The sequence below is a fragment of the Erigeron canadensis genome, chromosome 7 (genome assembly GCF_010389155.1).
Source record: "Erigeron canadensis isolate Cc75 chromosome 7, C_canadensis_v1, whole genome shotgun sequence".
NCBI lineage: Eukaryota > Viridiplantae > Streptophyta > Magnoliopsida > Asterales > Asteraceae > Erigeron > Erigeron canadensis.
This window is the reverse complement of record NC_057767.1, coordinates 29,838,596-29,856,272: the sequence shown is the minus strand read 5'-3', so window position 1 is coordinate 29,856,272 and position 17,677 is coordinate 29,838,596. Positions and strand designations below refer to the sequence as shown.

General features: G+C 33.1%; 2 protein-coding genes across 2 annotated transcripts; both read left to right on the top strand.

The window, feature by feature from the left end:
* Positions 1-316: 316 nt before the first annotated feature.
* On the top strand, positions 317-1,632 carry LOC122609252. The gene is made up of 3 exons (XM_043782310.1): positions 317-809; positions 1,163-1,351; positions 1,466-1,632. Exons 1-3 carry the CDS (start codon positions 317-319, stop codon positions 1,630-1,632), a joined length of 849 nt encoding a protein of 282 aa, XP_043638245.1.
* Positions 1,633-15,710: 14,078 nt separating this feature from the next.
* On the top strand, positions 15,711-17,202 carry LOC122608417 (uncharacterized protein At3g28850). The gene has a single exon (XM_043781522.1). It carries the CDS (start codon positions 15,761-15,763, stop codon positions 16,991-16,993), a length of 1,233 nt encoding a protein of 410 aa, XP_043637457.1. The 5' UTR covers positions 15,711-15,760; the 3' UTR covers positions 16,994-17,202.
* The last annotated feature ends 475 nt before the right edge of the window (positions 17,203-17,677 follow it).

The following is a 17,677-nucleotide window of genomic DNA, read 5'->3' as shown; positions in this document are numbered from 1 at the left end:
AGAAAAAAGAAATGGGGCCCACACTCCAACGTCTCTCTCTCTCTCTTTCTTCTTCTTTCCTTTCTTCTTCCCTTCTTCTTTCTTTCCTTGTTTCTCCTTTTCTGCACTTCTGTTTCTTTTTTTTTTCTTTCAACACACAAATCACACACACAAATAACATACACAAATAACACACACATATATCTATATTTTCGGAATCATGAACCCTTTCTTCAACAATCCTTTATTTCTTGACAATCACGGCCCAACACCCCCAAATTTCCAATCGGACTCGAGTTCATCCGACGAGACGGAACGGTATATTAATCTATTCACAATGGCGCATTATGCGATTCAACAAGATGTCCGTGATACTGCCTCCTCTTCAAGAACGTATACAAGACGCGACGATCGCAGTGAGTCTCACAACTGTCTTTTTCGAGATTATTTTGCCGAGGAACCGAAATTTAATGAGACTTTTTTTAGACAAAGGTTTCGTATGAGTAGACGGTTGTTTGTGAAGATAGCTTCAGATTTGGAAAACAATTTTACTTATTTTCAAAGGAAGATCGATGCTCGTGGTAAATGGGGGTTTTCGGCTTTACAGAGATGCACATCTGCAGTTCGCCAGTTAGGATACGGTAGTAATCCCGACAGTTTAGATGATTACCTAAATATGTCGGAAAGATCATCACGTGACACCCTTAATGCTTTTTGTGATGGAGTCATTAAGTTGTATCGACATGAATATTTGCGTAGGCCAACGCGTACAGATACGCAACGCATTCTTGATCATCATGCTTCTTATCATGGTTTTCCCGGCATGTTAGGTATATCTTTACTTAATATATATTTACTTAATGTATATATGTATATATACTTTACGTAGTTTAGTTAATAATGTATATATATATATATTACGTAGTTTAGTTAATAATGTATATATATATATATATATTTTACGTGTTTATAGGGAGTCTTGATTGTACACACTGGGGTTGGGATAATTGTCCAGTAGCTTGGCGTGGCCAGTACACGCAAGGTAATCATCACGGGCCGACGATATCGCTTGAAGCAGTTGCATCACAGGATTGTTGGATTTGGCACGCATACTTTGGTGTTGCCGGTTCAAACAACGACATTAATGTGTTGAACCAATCTCCTTTGTTCAATCCTTTTGAAGACGGCACAGCACCGTTGGTTCCATTCACTGTAAATGGAACTGAATATCAGTACCCGTATTTTCTCGTGGATGGGATCTACCCAAGATATGCGATGTTTGTGAAAACGATTTCCCATCCAACCGGTGAGAAAAGGATTCGATTTACTAAGGCACAGGAGGCTGCAAGGAAGGATGTGGAGCGAGCTTTTGGTATTATAAAAAAAAAATGGAAAATACTTAGAGAACCGGCAAGACAAATGGAAGAAACCCCTATCCGTAAGATTATGTATGCGTGTTGTATTCTTCACAACATGATTTTAAAAGACGAGGACCACGCTATAAGTCCTGATTACATTCCAGATCCCCCTGTTGCGCCACAGCCATCGGATGAACGATTGTTTGAGATACAGAACCCAAACGTTCACGAGGATCTTAAGATGGATCTCATTGACCATATTCATCGCACATTCATCCTGGGCATCGATCGCTAGTTTATTTATGTATTGTGTTGTCGTTTCGTTTAATATTGTACTTTGATGTTTTATTTTGTTGTTTGTTTTATATTTAATATTTGTATTAGTTTTAATTTATTAAATAAAATGTTTTAGTTTTAAAAATAAATAGAAATGAAATTAAATAGAAAAGGGTGGGGAGGGGAGGGAAGAGGTGGTGAAGTGCTCCTAGGTTTCGGGGAGGGGAGGGGAGGAGAAGAAAAATCAGGGAGGGGAGGAGAAGAAAAATCAGGGAGGGGAGGGGAGGAGTGGGGAAGCCCTCCCCCCACCCTTAATATATGCAAAATCTCAAAAGAAAATTTTTTTTTTGAAAGTTTCATTTAATTTTCTTTTTTATGAAGTTTTTTTAGAAATTAAGTGTTCATAAGCATGCACTCCATGCACGTTAATATCATCCGTAAAGAAATGTTTAAAGTTAAGAAGTAGTAATCAACAAATCAAAAATCAATATTTACACTAGTAAAAACGATTACTAGAGGTTAGGAACTAGTAAACAACTAAACATGAGTTGAGAATTAAGTTGTACATTCCGTGTTTTTCATATTTTTATTTCTTTCTAGACATGTCTCCTTCTTTCCTACACGTTTGGGCCACGGGGCCAACATAGCAGCCCATAGTTTTACTATTAACTACGTAATACATAAGAACATCCGCAATCAATATTTTATTATCAATTTGTTACGAAAATATTGTTTATTACAAATTCTAGGCTTCATTTTCAAATCCTTAATGAGTAAAAAAAACAAAAAAAGCTATTAACAAACTTAGGTACATGAAATAAAAAAATTCTGTGTACAAAACATGCATGCTATATATATTTTTGATTTGTAAAAACGAAAGTTTGGCTATTGTTTATAGTTTAGTTTGCTTGAATATATAACGACTATTTTAGAGTTAAGAGTTCCAGGTCTATATATCAGACTATAATCTAGTGACATTTTGTAAAATATATAGTAATAAACTAATAAACATGCTATATAATTTAGTAAGATTCTTAAGTACGTGTAAAACTTAAAAGAGTACTGAGGCATGATAGCAATTACATGTATAAAAAAGTGCAAAATATTCGTTCCGGTTAACACATTACAATTTAATGACTCTTATATATAGGCAAAAGTTAATTTAACGACACTATGGACACTTCTCAACCATTTATTTTTCATCATCTACGACCACCATCACCATCATCATCTCCGAACATCACCATGATCCTCCGCCGACGGCGACCATCGCCACCACGACTTACACATATGTAGGTTACAACTTACACATGTGTAAATTACATGTCCCTAATGATCTTTAATTTAAGATATTCCTAAATTAGCCCACCCCATTATATATATATATATATATATATATATATGAGAAAAGTTAGTATAGGGCTGTTATGTATCTAACTTGGGTGAAAAACCTCTCACATACCAATATTTTAATATTTTGAATAAATGCTTAGCTTCCATGATTTCTATGGTTTAAAAAAAGGTATGTGAAAGGTTTTTCACCCAACTTAAGTGCCTAACAGCCTCATACTATCTTCTCTCTCTATATATATATATATAATATGGGAAAGTGAATATGGGGTTGTTCTTCATCTAAACTTAGATGAGAAACCCCTCACACACAAATATTTTATTAGTATTTGTATTTTAAACAAAATGATGAGGCCTCCATGATATTTATGGATTTAAAAAAAAATTGTGAGGTAGATGGGGACAACCCCATATGCACTTCCCTATATATATATAGGGGTGGGTTATTTTGAGAACCATAAAAAAAAAAAAGAACGCGAGAACCAATCCTGGCCATTGATTTTGATCTTGATGATATTTAATTTTCTCTCTCCTCATTTTCACCCAATTCATTCAAATGGTTTTATCTCACAAATCGTACATCATTAAACGAAAAAAAAAACATGGGTAGTCTTAAAATTTCGTGCTCTTTCATTAGAGATGCGACTTGATATACTTTTGACAAACTTTTAAATTTCGATTTTTTTTTTAAATTTTTTTTTAGCGACAATCCTACACATGTGTAGGATGTGTCCTACACATGTGCAGGACATGTGTAGGGTATACATCATACACATCCTACACATATGCAGGTAAAAAAAAATTCAAAAAAAAAAAAATTTTGAAATTTAAAAGTTTGTCAAAAGTATATCAAGTCGCATCTTTAATGAAAGAGGACGAAATTTTAAGACTACCCATGGTTTTTTTTTCGTCTAACGATGCACGGTTTGTGAGATAAAACGTTTTGAAAAATTTGGATGAAAGTGATGAGAGAGAAAAAAGGAGATGAGATGTGTGGCCCAGATTGGTTCTCGCGTTCTTTATTTTTTGATGGTTCTCAAAATAACTTTCCTCTTTATATATATATATATATATATATATATTTGTACTGCAGACTTTATCTAAGCTTAGGTATTGCCACTTTAAACTTAGTTACAAATTAAACCTTTGAATTTGATAAACATACATAGCCCTCCTGAATTTTACATAACCTCCCCTGAATTTTACATAATCCCTCATGCTTTACCTAAGATAAATACTACATGTTTTACATAACCTTTCTTTCTCTCTCTCTCTCTCTATATATATATATATATATATATTCGGAGAAAGAAAATCAAAATCTATGTATACTTTTATCTTTCTAAATGTTAACCATTACTTTACTTTTATCAACAATAATTCAACATTAGATAAAATATTGATTCGTAACTTTTCCTTAATTACACTAATATCCTTATTCAAATAACTAATAAACTAATTCTATTATTAATTAATAATTTTTCCCATTCTTATTTACTTTTGCTCTAGTTTGTCAAACAGCTAAATATTTATGAGAAACAGTTATTGGCTAATTTTGTCAAACACATTATAATGGCTTAACAGTTAAAATTAATGGCTTGACACAAATAATTTATAAACAAATTTTACAAACACATGTGGTATGTAAGGTGGTATAATAAGTAAAAAGAGCGAATACAGATACAAGATTTAGTCAGTTAAATATATTTTTATAAAAGTATATTGTAAAATGCTTGTCAAACTTAAGATTACTCTTTCTCAAACGAGTTTTTAGATTCAATAAGCGGGTGTTTGGTACGAGTGAATCAAAGAGAATGAAAATGTAATAGAGAATGAATATAGTGGGAAAGAAAATGAGTATTTCGAAAGAGAATGGATTCCGTTGTTTGGTACAAGCAGAGAATGAATATATATGAAAAATACAAAATTTTAGATAAATATTAAATTTAATACATATAACATCACTAAAACAAAAAAAAATATTTTTTTTCCATTCCCATCCATTCTCTATAATTTATAGAGAATTGAGGGAATGTAATCGATTCCCATTTCTCGATTCTCTTTCTCATTCTCCATTGCAAGTTTGCAACCAAACATGAGAAGTCTTTCCCATTCTCTTTCCACTTTTTCCATTCCATTGTACCAAACACCCCCTTAAGCTTTTTAGCAAAAATGTGATTTTTTGACTTACCTGATTAACCGTTAATACATTCTAATAGTTAATTAGATTTTCTAATTTTCTCACTAGAATTTTTCGATTCAATACTCCTTAACTAACATGTTGAAAATAAAAAGGAATTATTATAATGAAAATTATAAAAGTCCGAGTCAAAAATTCAAAATTTTAACTATAATCTAACTCTTAAATTAATAAACCACGTCCATTTACTTTTAAATTTAGTAGCCTCATATGTAATAATGTAATCTTCCCATGTAAACTGAACTACTGAAGCATTGTGGGACAGAGATTGGTACTGGACAAGGACAGGTCAAAACATGTGTGATTAATATCTGATGGTTGTTGTCCAAAATAAAAAATAAAAAATTCTGGTTGTTATTTTCTGTGCCTAGTCAAAGTAGTCAAAATCATGGTGGAGTTTGGGGTCAAGTATAGAGAGCTCTAGCTCTGGTTATAAGCAGCAACGTGAGTCACTTTTCTTGCTTCGTTTTATATCAATCTAGATGCCCAAAGAATGTTCTTTTCTTAGCTCACGCTTCAATTATAACCAATATATATATTCGACTCCTGGCTGCCCATGGTTTCGTTTTCACAACATGACATGGTCCACGTTTTAAAGTAATGGGACCATTATTTATTATTTGATGTTTAGTGATGTTTATAAACTTATAATTTAATGTTTGATCATACTAAGGTTAAATAAGTAGTTAATATTTGTTTTTATTAAAGATTTTATGTTCATGCTTTAGACTATTTGTAACACTAGGTGAACAACCTAGGTGAAACATGTCGGTGAAGACAAACGGTGAAGTTGGGTCGGTGATCTCATTCACTGGGTGAAACGACACAATTCGGTTAATAGAAAAATAAAGAATTTCTTTTTATACCCCCACTGCGCCGCAGTGGGTTGGACACACTCCCACTGCGCTGTAGTGGGAGAAAAGGCATTCCTGAGTTCAAACAAGTTTTAGACATAAAAATAAACTTAATAAAAGTAAAACTAGTTATAAAAGACAATGCACCAAAAGTTAGAAATTTCAGCATTACCCATTCGTAAAATCATCATTTAAACCTGTTACAGATTATTAGTTTACCAAAACACATTTAATCATGATCAATACATCACTACTACAAAACGACCCATTGGAAGTACCCCAAAAACTCGGGTCTAACACTAGACATCATAATAATTTTCCAAAAAGACATAACAAGGGTACAATGAGCCGATAGTTCAGAGGGGGTCATTAAGGGTCCTATTACCAATACCATTATCCGCATTAAGCTAAAGCAATCATATCCATTAAGCAACTTTCTTCCTATAATCACTAGCATTTCAACACCCAACCCATCATTTACAAATCTTATATAAATCTTGGGTTGTTTCACAAAACATGTATCTCTTAAATCATTTTCATTTGGCCAAGAGTTACTTTCGTATCAAAATCGTCATTATCATATTTGACCTAGCAGACTTCAAACAAGCATAACTCAAGTTCTACTTACTCTTTTAACATGATTCCAGTGGCCAAATTTTCATGACACATACACCTACCTTTTATCTTTAGTGACCAATATGTGAATTGTCCTTCAAAGGTGAGTTCTGGTCGTTTTAAAAATCAAAATTGCTGCTGTTAAAAAGTTTTGACCTTACTGACTTCAAATGACCATAACTTGAGTTCTACACCATATATTGATCTCATTCCAGTGGAAAAATTTACTTAACACACTTAGGTACATTTTATCTTTAGTGATCAACATGTTAATTATCCTTCAAGAGTGACTTCTGGTCGTTTTAAAAACACAAACAGTTGTTGTTCTTACTGACAAAACAGATTTGACCATACCGACTTCAAATGATTATAACTTGAGTTCCAAAAAATATTTTGACCTCATTTCAGTTCCCACTTCAATTTAACACATTTAGGTACGTTTTATTTTCAATGACCAAGACATGAATTAACTCGTAAAAATGTGTTTTACCCATTTTAATAACAGACACAAAATCAGTTTTGCTGAAAAATCAGCATTGTGCTCCTGAATTCAAAAATTCATATCTAGAGTTCTACTTCGTCTTTTTAACCCATTCCAGTGGCTACTTCTTCTTAACACATTTACCTACATTTTATTTTTAGAACTCAACAAGTGAAACATCTTTTACAGCAGAGTTTTACCCATGACAAGATTAGTAACGAAATCTGTCAAATTTCGTTTTCACTAACAATCATCAAAACTTTCATGTAACCCAACTAAAAACCCTAAATTTGATTAAATTACAAGAACCCTAACTCATAGTATAGCAATTTACTCAACATAAATGAAACCCCCAATTTCCAAATAAAATAGTTGCATGAACCCTAATTCTTGAAATTAAAATCAAACTAGGTTAAAAGAAATTATTACCTTGAAGATTAAGGATTGGAATTACAAAGTTTTCTTCCTTCCTCCTATGAAGATGTTGACACACACACAACACCCACAATTCTCCCACATGAAATACCTTAATTGTGGATTATGATTATTGTTATTATGTTATTTTCTTGAAGGATTTGATTTAGTTAGAAAGAAATAAGAATCATTCACACAAGAAATTTTTGAAAAAGAGGAAGGATCAAGGTGATGGTAATGCAAGTGGTGGAGCTATGAATCATCAAAGAATAAATGGCCTGGTCTTTCCTTCCTTTGCCACGTAACTAAACAAAATAAATGGGTAAAATCTCCGCTACCCGTTAAAGTTCCAATTAAATTAACCCCGAATCTAAAAATAAAATACTAGGAAACTATTTTAATGTTAAAACTATAATAAATGTTAATTTTCATTGGCCTAAAATATTAGGATGTTACACTGGGCTGTTGGAATAAACATGATTCGATTCGAGTGATAAAACATCCTCAATCATCATGTGGAACCTGTAAGAGCATAAAGAATAATTGCTATTGATTTCGGGTTCCCATAACAAGGTGATTGAGTAATAATGGGATGAGTAATTCGGCTGGAACATGATGCACGAATTTGAGAGGAATACACACACGAAATTTAGGGTTTAATATATGTTTTTTGATTAACCTTAACCAATCATCATATCGGTCCCTAAGCCCCATTGCTGGAAAGGCTCGGCTTCAAAACCGTACGTGGAGCTTCCGCCTCATACGGCTCCTCTAGGGATGGAGGTAGGCCCAGGCTTGTGCGGTTAAGGTTGTTGTAAACGAAAGGGACATCTGATAATTTTATCCTAGCTCGCGGAGCGGCATACCGAAAAAAAAAGAGAAAGAATTCATTGCACCCCTAGGCACAAGGCATCCTCGTACCGGGCTTGGACCATGTCTCCCGAACAATCTCAGTACATATGGCGCAAGACGATTCCACATATCGAGGTCGGAATGGGATCGGGTGTTTTCACGTCTCACCGTAGTGCCCGGTTTGTCTTGATTTCCGATCGATGAACAAGATGGAAAATGGAATTCTTGTATTTTCTGTTAATGACTCTCTATTTATAAGGAGAGTATTTACGCATTCAACCCTTTTGATGTTTAATGTGTGCACCATTAGTCCTTTTAGTTTACAATCACTTAATGGGAAACCATATACTACGTCTCTAAGAGTAAATAAGCCCATTATATATTTACTAGACATAGGGATTTCAGTTATCGTCAATTATCATATCAGGAATGATAAATGATCAGTGACGGTCACACTAACGTGGTTCCAATACGGGCTCTTTTGTCTGTATAATATTTGGAGAGTGAGTATAGGTAATAGATGGATACATAAGCAAGAGAATCAAATACGTAAATAAATACAAACATATAAATGAAGCTATACTTCTGGACGTAGGGATCTTTTGAATTAACTATTTTTTTCCTTGAACGACATCTTTTTGAGTTGACATAAAAATCCGAAACCTTAAACTAACATATAGATTTCGACCTTTGAATTAACATATAAATTCAGGTTAATAAGAGTAATATTTTATTTTTAGTCATTACTAATTAAATATTTTTATATATATTTTGTTTAGTTTGTGGCAATATTTTTATTAATGTGTTTTTTAGTAACGTTCTTAATTAATATAATAATTTTTACTTTTACTATATATTAAATATAATAAAGGTGGGGACCAAATGGTAGGTGAATGTTTAAGGGGAAAAGAGAAGGTAAAAGAGGTTAGAAGGTGATGTTGTTGTGGCAGGAAAAAGTGTAAGTGAAAGAGGTGAATGGTTACGAATGGTCTTATAAAACTGAAACATTTTTTATCTTAGATGTAATCCAGAAGCAACCTCTTTACATCGTTATGGTAGAAAAAAAAATGTTTATATCTAAACCTCCTTTATACACTTTCAAAATATTATGATCAAAACCGGTGAAAGACAAACATTGGATACTTACTGACTTACTTATCTTAGTTTCTGTAAATAAGTTGAAATAAACGAGTTTTATTGTTTTTTTTATTTTTATATTTAATTAGTTAGTTTAATTAAAACTCCACAACTTAATTTTTTTAAATCACTTTTATTGACATAATTTAATAAACAAAAATTTATTTAATTATAACTAAATAATAATTTTCTCGGAATATGAAATCGAAACACCAAACATTTCATATTACTTATAAACTATGGGGTTATATGTGATAGTACTAAAGAGTAACTAGAGAGACTGATTGGCAGATGTTAAAAAATTAGCAAAAGTTAAAATATTTAAAAAATAAAAATCTTAAACATATATATATATATTTTTTAAATGACTATCTATCATATTCATAAATTACACACATGTAAGAGCTGAAAACCCAATATTTTTGAAAAGTGCCTTATAATCCACCTCACAAATGTGAGAATTAAGACTCAAACCTAATTGGATCTTACGGTAGTCAAATACCTTACCAATAACACATAAACCCCATTAACAAATATACATTTCTTTACTTTCCTTCCTTCTTATAAATCATACATACAAAGAACATATAATATATAGGAATATGAATAGAACAAAACAAAACAAAAAGAAATGACAAGCAACATCAGCATTTACACAAACCCACCCCGAACCAAGGTCGACGTTGAATTGAGGGGGAGGGGCGGTGGTGGGTGGTTAACTATGCCACATCACGGTTTAGAGATTATTGTTTTAGAAATTAGAATAAACGTAAAGTTAAATAGCCCATTACTTCCCCTCGCCTTTTTGCGCTGATCGAACATTCTTTAGTTAGTAATGTTGGGTTTTGTATAAGGAAAAAAAATACAATTAATTGTTAAACATAATACAATGCCAAATAAATGATTGTCTGATGAAGAATGAAAAAATTGCATGAAGTCTTGTTTTTCTTAATAAACATAAATGAGATTTTTTTAAACGACAAAATTAAATTAAAAGGAGTAAGTTAACAAGATACTAGTCCCTTAAATATACGATTAATTGTTAAATTAATTTTTCCTTACTTATTAAGACTATACGGAGTGGGGCGATTTCCCCCTCCATTTCGCCTCCCCCTCACCTGCTACACCACCCCGTTCCGCCGATTAAGCCCCAAAAACAAAAGGAGCGGAATTTTCCTATCGCCTTAAGGATTACTTGTTCCAAGGCATATAGCCGTTGGCAATTTATTTTTATTTTTTTTACCATCTCTATATAAACCTTCTACCTTTTACATAATTCATCTTTTCTTCTTTTTTTTAACACTTTTTTACAATTTTTTCTAATAATAATAATAATAACTTTAACCTTTTTAATAATAATAATAATCGTTTTATCCGTCCTAACAATCAAAATCAACAAGACGTTAATGATCCTAATATGCTACCAAACGCGACGTTGTTCCAATTGATCCAACAAATGGGTGCTACGCCACCACAAATGCCGGGTTTTATACCATTTTATGAGCCACAACAAGATGGTTCTTACGGTTTTGGTGGGATTAAGCCACCACAAAACACGCCGGGTTCATTTTTGGTTAACTTTTTATATATTGTATTTTACTTTTTTGTTTATATACATATATACAATTGTTGTTTATATACTTTTTGATGTTCATATAAATGTAGTTTGTTTATTTATAGTTTATATATATATGTTATATATATATATGTTGTTTATGTTTTTGTTTTTTTTAGATCGACAACGAATTGTCGACACTCCATCGCCAAGACAATCATCATCAAGACCACCATCACCAAGGCCCATTTCCCCCGATGTTAAAATTGTACAAGAAACCCAACCCGAAAATGAAGTCGGCGGTTCAATGCCCAAAAAGAAGTGTTCACACAAAAAGAAAGCACCCGGTGAAGTAAGGTTGAGAGCACCCTCGGTTCCATGGTCAAAGGAGGAAGAAATGACTTTATGCACGGTTTGGCTATCGGTTACCGAAGACCCGGAGGAAGGTATACATTTTCATATATAATTCGGTTATATATATATATATATGTAATACACATTTTTTTAGCCAACTATATGTGTATATATATATAATAAAATTCGGTTATATATATAAACTAATACGCATTTTTTTTTTGTATTTTTAGCTAATTATCAAAAAGAAAAGACGTATTGGTTGAGGATAACGAATGGTTTGATCACACTTTTAAAGAAGCTGAAAGATAATCGTGACATGGAAGGTGTTAGTGCAAAATGGAGGAAGATGCGTCCATTAATTTCAAACTTCAATTCAATCTACACTCGTCTCACCTACTCGAACAATCATCAAAGTGGTGCAAATGATGCGGATGTGGTTAAGAAAGCTCTCGCCGGGTATCCTGGGACATACAAGGTTCCTTTCAAGTATTTGGATATTTGGGATAAGATGAGATGGTTGTCGAAGTTTCATTATGTGACCGAGAAAGATGTTAGGGCAATTCGTGGAGAACCGACCACAAAAGGTCAAAAACGTCATCATCCACCGAACCACAAAGTCAAGGTATAAATTTCGTTCCTTTTTCTTTTTAATTCGATTTTATTTTATTTTAATCTTTGGTGCTTTTTTTATTATTTGTAAACATGTTTTATGTTTCGTATAAAAAGGTTTGAATGCACGTGTGTGAACTTTGATCTTAATGACTTTACCGAGGATGAATCGGTGTTCCCGGAGTGCGCGTGTGGGAGAGCCGCGGCTAAGAGAGCTGCTCATGGGGGGTCGTTGAGTTCGTCCGGCAAGGGAAAAGGGGTGGCTAGGTACTCAGACACATTTGATAATCTCTCGATGAAGTTGGATGAGTTGTTTCAGGCGAGTAGGGAGCGGATCAATTTGGGAAAGCAAAAGATAGAGTTTGGAGGAAAAAAAAACTTCAATCAAAGAATACCTAAATCAAGCTAGCGGAGTTGAAAGTGTTGACCACCGATTACAGTTATCTTGCTGAACCGGAAAGATCAATCATGGAGAAGGCGAAGGAAGACATTATGGAAAAGTATGGTTATATGTAGTTTATTTGTGTGTTGGACTTTATTATGTTTAATTTGGTTTGTTTTAGTTGTTTAAGTGTAGTTTAAGTTGTTTAACTATGTATTATGGACTTTATTTATAAATTATGTGGGATGTTTTAATTATGGATGTGTTTTATGTAGTATATTTATATATTATTAGTTTTGGAGTAAAGAAGTAAAAAAAAAAAGTTAAAAATTAAAGAAAAAAAATTGGTGGGAGAAACATGGATGTCACATGTCCAAAGTCTCACACACACATGAGTAGCCTCACTTCCCCATTTTCCTAACCAAATCTTATTACTTACGTGGCGCCACATGACGGAAACACCCCACCCTTACGAGTTGGCTCACTCCTTTCAGCCTAAAAACTAAAAGTGGTCAGGTACTCAGGTGGTCCATCTACTCACCAGTCACCAACGTACATTTTATATTTTTCACTTTATACATGATCAAAAGACTTAAAAAAGTTTTAACCCTTTTTATTTTTTAAGTGAAGGTTTTTATTTTAGTACTATAAAATTCCGAATGAAAGATTTGGTATGCGGTGAGCTATATAGGTTTTTTTTCCTTTGGTCGATTAAGCGAGCCCAACTTCGATTTTTTGAGTATTTCGTGAAAAATAAAGTTATACTCGTAGAAAGTTATGGATTATGATGGACCAATCACCGATACATGTCTTCGTTTTTTGTTTTTATTTTTACTGTTTGGCCCAATCACCCAATATATGTCAACCTTGTTCATCCTCACAGTCACACTTGCGAGTAACACATCATTTTTATTTTTATTTTTTTTAATTCTTTTGACATATGCACAAAGAAAAACTAAACTTACTAGCGTGTAAAATATTATAAGAACTATAGTCTAGCTAGAAGAGTAGGGTGAAAGAGGCAGCGACAACGACGATGGACTAGGGCGGCGGCGACCAGTGCCGGCTCAAGTTTTTTCGGGGCCTTAAGCGAGAATATATTTGGGGGCCTCGTTAATTAACATACGAACTAACTACTGTGAAAGTCGCACTCATGCGTTGCTGCCTTCTGCTGGCTTGCTGCAATCGGGTGGTTTGCTGTGAAATAGTTATAGAGTTTTTATCCCATATCCACTTATGTGTTATTGTGGGTACAAAGATAACTATCTTAGATCAAATGGTGTGTACGTGATAAGTGTTAACTCATAGACCGATAGACAACCATATCTTTTTGCACCAGATATTAGCTATTATTTTTGCACCGTATTAGAGATGTAGGGTCTGTAGGGAAGTGTTGAACCATGTAGTTTTGAAATTCTTATATATCACAACATAAACTTGCACAATGCACATGATATTGCAATGCTGTTGGGTTTAGATTGATAGAAAGATGTGACGTGTTTTTTAGTAAAGATCCAAAACCAAGGTCTATCTATCGTCTTCTAAGAAACACTATAAAAAAGTTTTACACAGATTTTGGTTTACAGTACTTTTTTTAATTTCATTTTCATACAAGAGACATGTTTGAGTTAGAGGGAATTTTATTATAAAAAGTATATTTTATTTATGGTTTAGGGTTTAGGATATTAATGGAACTTAGAGTATCAAGAAAACTTGATGATGGTTGATATGGTTCACACTTTACAAAGATTGAAACCGTATCTGTTTTGTTGGATACTTCTAGGAATAATTTGACTTTTAAAAAAAATAAATATATATACTCCTAGTTTAATGTCATATAATTGCGGGGGCCTTAGTAGTTGGCGGGCCTTAGGCTTGTGCCTAACCCAATATAAATATTGGGTCGGTTCTGGCGGTGACGGGTTGTATAGGTTATTAATATAAAAAGGGTAGTGTAGTTATTTTATAAATTCACGAATGGTTCTTGAGTTATGTATTAGAAGAAGAAAAAAAGTGATAAGATGATATTGGATGATATTGAACCCTTCCAAATCATCCCTAAGTAAAAAGAAGATCTAGATAACAAAATGAATTGCATTATTACTTTATTTTTTATTATTTCATTTTTTAACATCCTTAAAAAGAAACTCAAAATACAAATTGTTTTAACACCATTGGATTTCTTTACTTTGATCTCTTGAAAAAAAAAGTCAAGAACATATCCTAAGGTAGATGTTGTATATTAATTTAATTAAAAGTATTATATGTATTTCAAATAGATATTATAAATATTTCAAGTAGAGATATTCAAAATAATGAATATAATGAAAAATATTTTGAACCTGTGACCAATATTTGGCTGAAATATATAAGGGACATTAAATATTCAGTTGGGCTAAATTCCAAGGACATTAAACATGATTTATCACCTAATATATAATATTGATACAAGTTTTTCCTCTAATATGTTGTTGTGTTTTTTGGTCAGAATATTATGGGGTTTTTCCTCCTATTAGGTATTGGGTTAGAGGATTCTCAAGCGGACACCCGATTAAGACAACGTAATCTTGACCCTCTGTTGTGATATTTAACCCATATTTGTCAAAAAATAATATTTAATAAATGCTTACATATGTGTATTATGTTTGAATAAATCTAGATTGATTAGTTATATCAAACTCATGGAAAGTTTTTATAATTTTTTAATTCAATATACCTACATATAAATTATTAATAACAATAAAAAAAAAAAAATAACCATATACAAAACTAACAGTCATTTAGATTTTTATTCTTTATATTTAATTCACTGAAAGTTTTAATTAAGTCATTGTAAAAGTGTGTCATTCTTATCAAGATATGTTATACAGCTAATAATACAATATTTATTAAATATATACTTACAAAATGTTTGAATTCGGCTTATGCTAATTAATAAGGAAGCCAAAATTTTAAATTGTCATTATCATGTACTTTTTATCCATTAATAAAACATGTTTTTTAACACATACCTTATAATTATTGTTTTTAATATTAACTACTACATTAAATTATTAATTTAATGCAACCATCATTTTTCATATACATATTAGAAATTTATTAATTGTATGCTAATCAAAGTAGACAACAGAAAAGGAAAAGTCATAAAAGAGAAGGGACTAAAACTGAAAAACTCTCAGATTTGAAATTTCAGACCGTTTGTGTCCACCAACGGTTACTCCAAACACTTCGTACCATGTAAAACAAACATCAAGACATCCTAAAAATCCTTAATCCTAAATCCATATCCAACACCAAATCTCACACTTTCACACACACACTACACACACTAACAAAAAAACATGGGTTGTGTATCTTCAAAACATATCAAGAAAAAAGATCTTAACAACAACAAGAAAAATAAAAAGATTCATTTGAAGACTGATTCATCAGCTTACAAAAACCATGTTGTGTCTTTAACTTCATCAACATATGGCGCTTTAAATCTCGATAAAGATAAAGATAAAGATAAAGATAACGATTTAAACGAGGTATCCCCGTCTAAGGATGTTACTACAGAACAAAAGAAATCGCCTCCAAGAAGATCGAATTCGGGCCCGCCCGAGATTATTAATGCTTGGGAGCTAATGAAGGATCTTGAAGATGACCCACAAATTGGGGATTTGGGTAAAGGGAAGAAAAGCCCCAAATTGAGAAAAGGGTTTGCAGAAATTGATGTTAAGACTCCAATGAAGTTTTTGAATCAATTGGGTAGTTCACCAAAGGTTGTATCGAAAAGATTTTCGGGTAAAGAGAATAAGAAAGTTGGGGTGAAGAAATCTGAGTTTAGCCCGAATGTAGGGATTGTAAAGGCGTCGACTTTGCCTCCGAATTTGAGGATATCGAAAAGGGGTAGTGGGTGTGAGTCACCTGTGGATTCGGGTTTGAATTCGGCTAGAAGGAGGAATCTTGGGTTGGTGTTTGACCCGGATCGTGTTGACCCGAATGGGAAAAAGAAGTTTCTTGAGAAAGAAGAGGTTAAGAAAATGGTATTGGGGACACCCACGTGTCAAAAGTCGAGAAACTCGATTGAGTCAAAGTCAATTCTTGACTCTTTCGAGAAAAAGTCTCCTCCAGGTGGACCTGCAGGGGAAGATGTGGTGGTGGTGTACACCACCACATTAAGGGGTATCCGAAAGACGTTTGAGGATTGTAATGTGGTTCGTGGGATCATCGAGTCACACCATGTTCGTATGATCGAACGTGACGTGTCGATGGATTCCGGGTTTAAGGAAGAGTTAAGGATGTTACTAGGAAAAAAAGAAGTCAAAGTTCCTGTCGTGTTGGTCAAAGGGAGATTAATTGGTGGGTCAGAGGAAATATTGAAGTTAGAAGAGGAGGGTAAATTAGGGATTTTACTAGATGGGATTCCGACCGTGGCGGACACTGGATGCACGGGCTGTGGCGGGGTACGCTTTGTGATGTGTACGGTGTGCAATGGGAGTTGTAAGTTGATAGGTTATGATGGGAGAAGGAGTGTCAAGTGTTTGGAATGCAATGAAAATGGATTAGTTCAATGTCCTATTTGCTGTTAAGTTATAAGTTTGTGTGACATGAGAAAATTAAAGGTCAGTACAAAAATCATGTGAATCTTATTATTTTTTCTTCATTAATGTTGTGACTAATTTGGTCATTAATTAGGTAATTTATGGAAGGTTTGACTGAGATTGGTTTAATTATACATTTTGTTAAATTCATATGATTTTTGTTTGGCCTTTTGTTCAATGTGATATGGAGTTGAATATGTTGCGACTTTTGATAATTTTGTTGTTACAAAGTCATCTCTAGAGTTTGATTGCTATGATAAGATTAATTCATTTGTTTGCTTATTTGTAGTACAATTGTTATGTTGATCATGTGTTGAAACTTGAGGTTTTAGGAGACAAAGTGACAAATCCCTTAGGAAAAAATGAGCATCAGTTGGTTTTTGCAATGATCAGTTCTTTGAACCAGGAAAGCATTGACAAGCATTTTTTTCAAGTGTCATGACTAATGAATTAGGTTTCCGATTTTGTTATCAATGTTTTGGCTGAGACGGGTGATCTCTGTTGCATTCTTGCCTAGTCCGATACTATGACCTTTTAGTCTTTTATTTTGGTTCGCTTCTTTTTGTACTTGGTATGGCAATGATTTGAAGCTAGTCGATCATTCGCTTCTTCAATAGGAGCTACTGAAAATGCTCAATAGACTGCTGAAATATGGTTCATCGTTGGATGGAC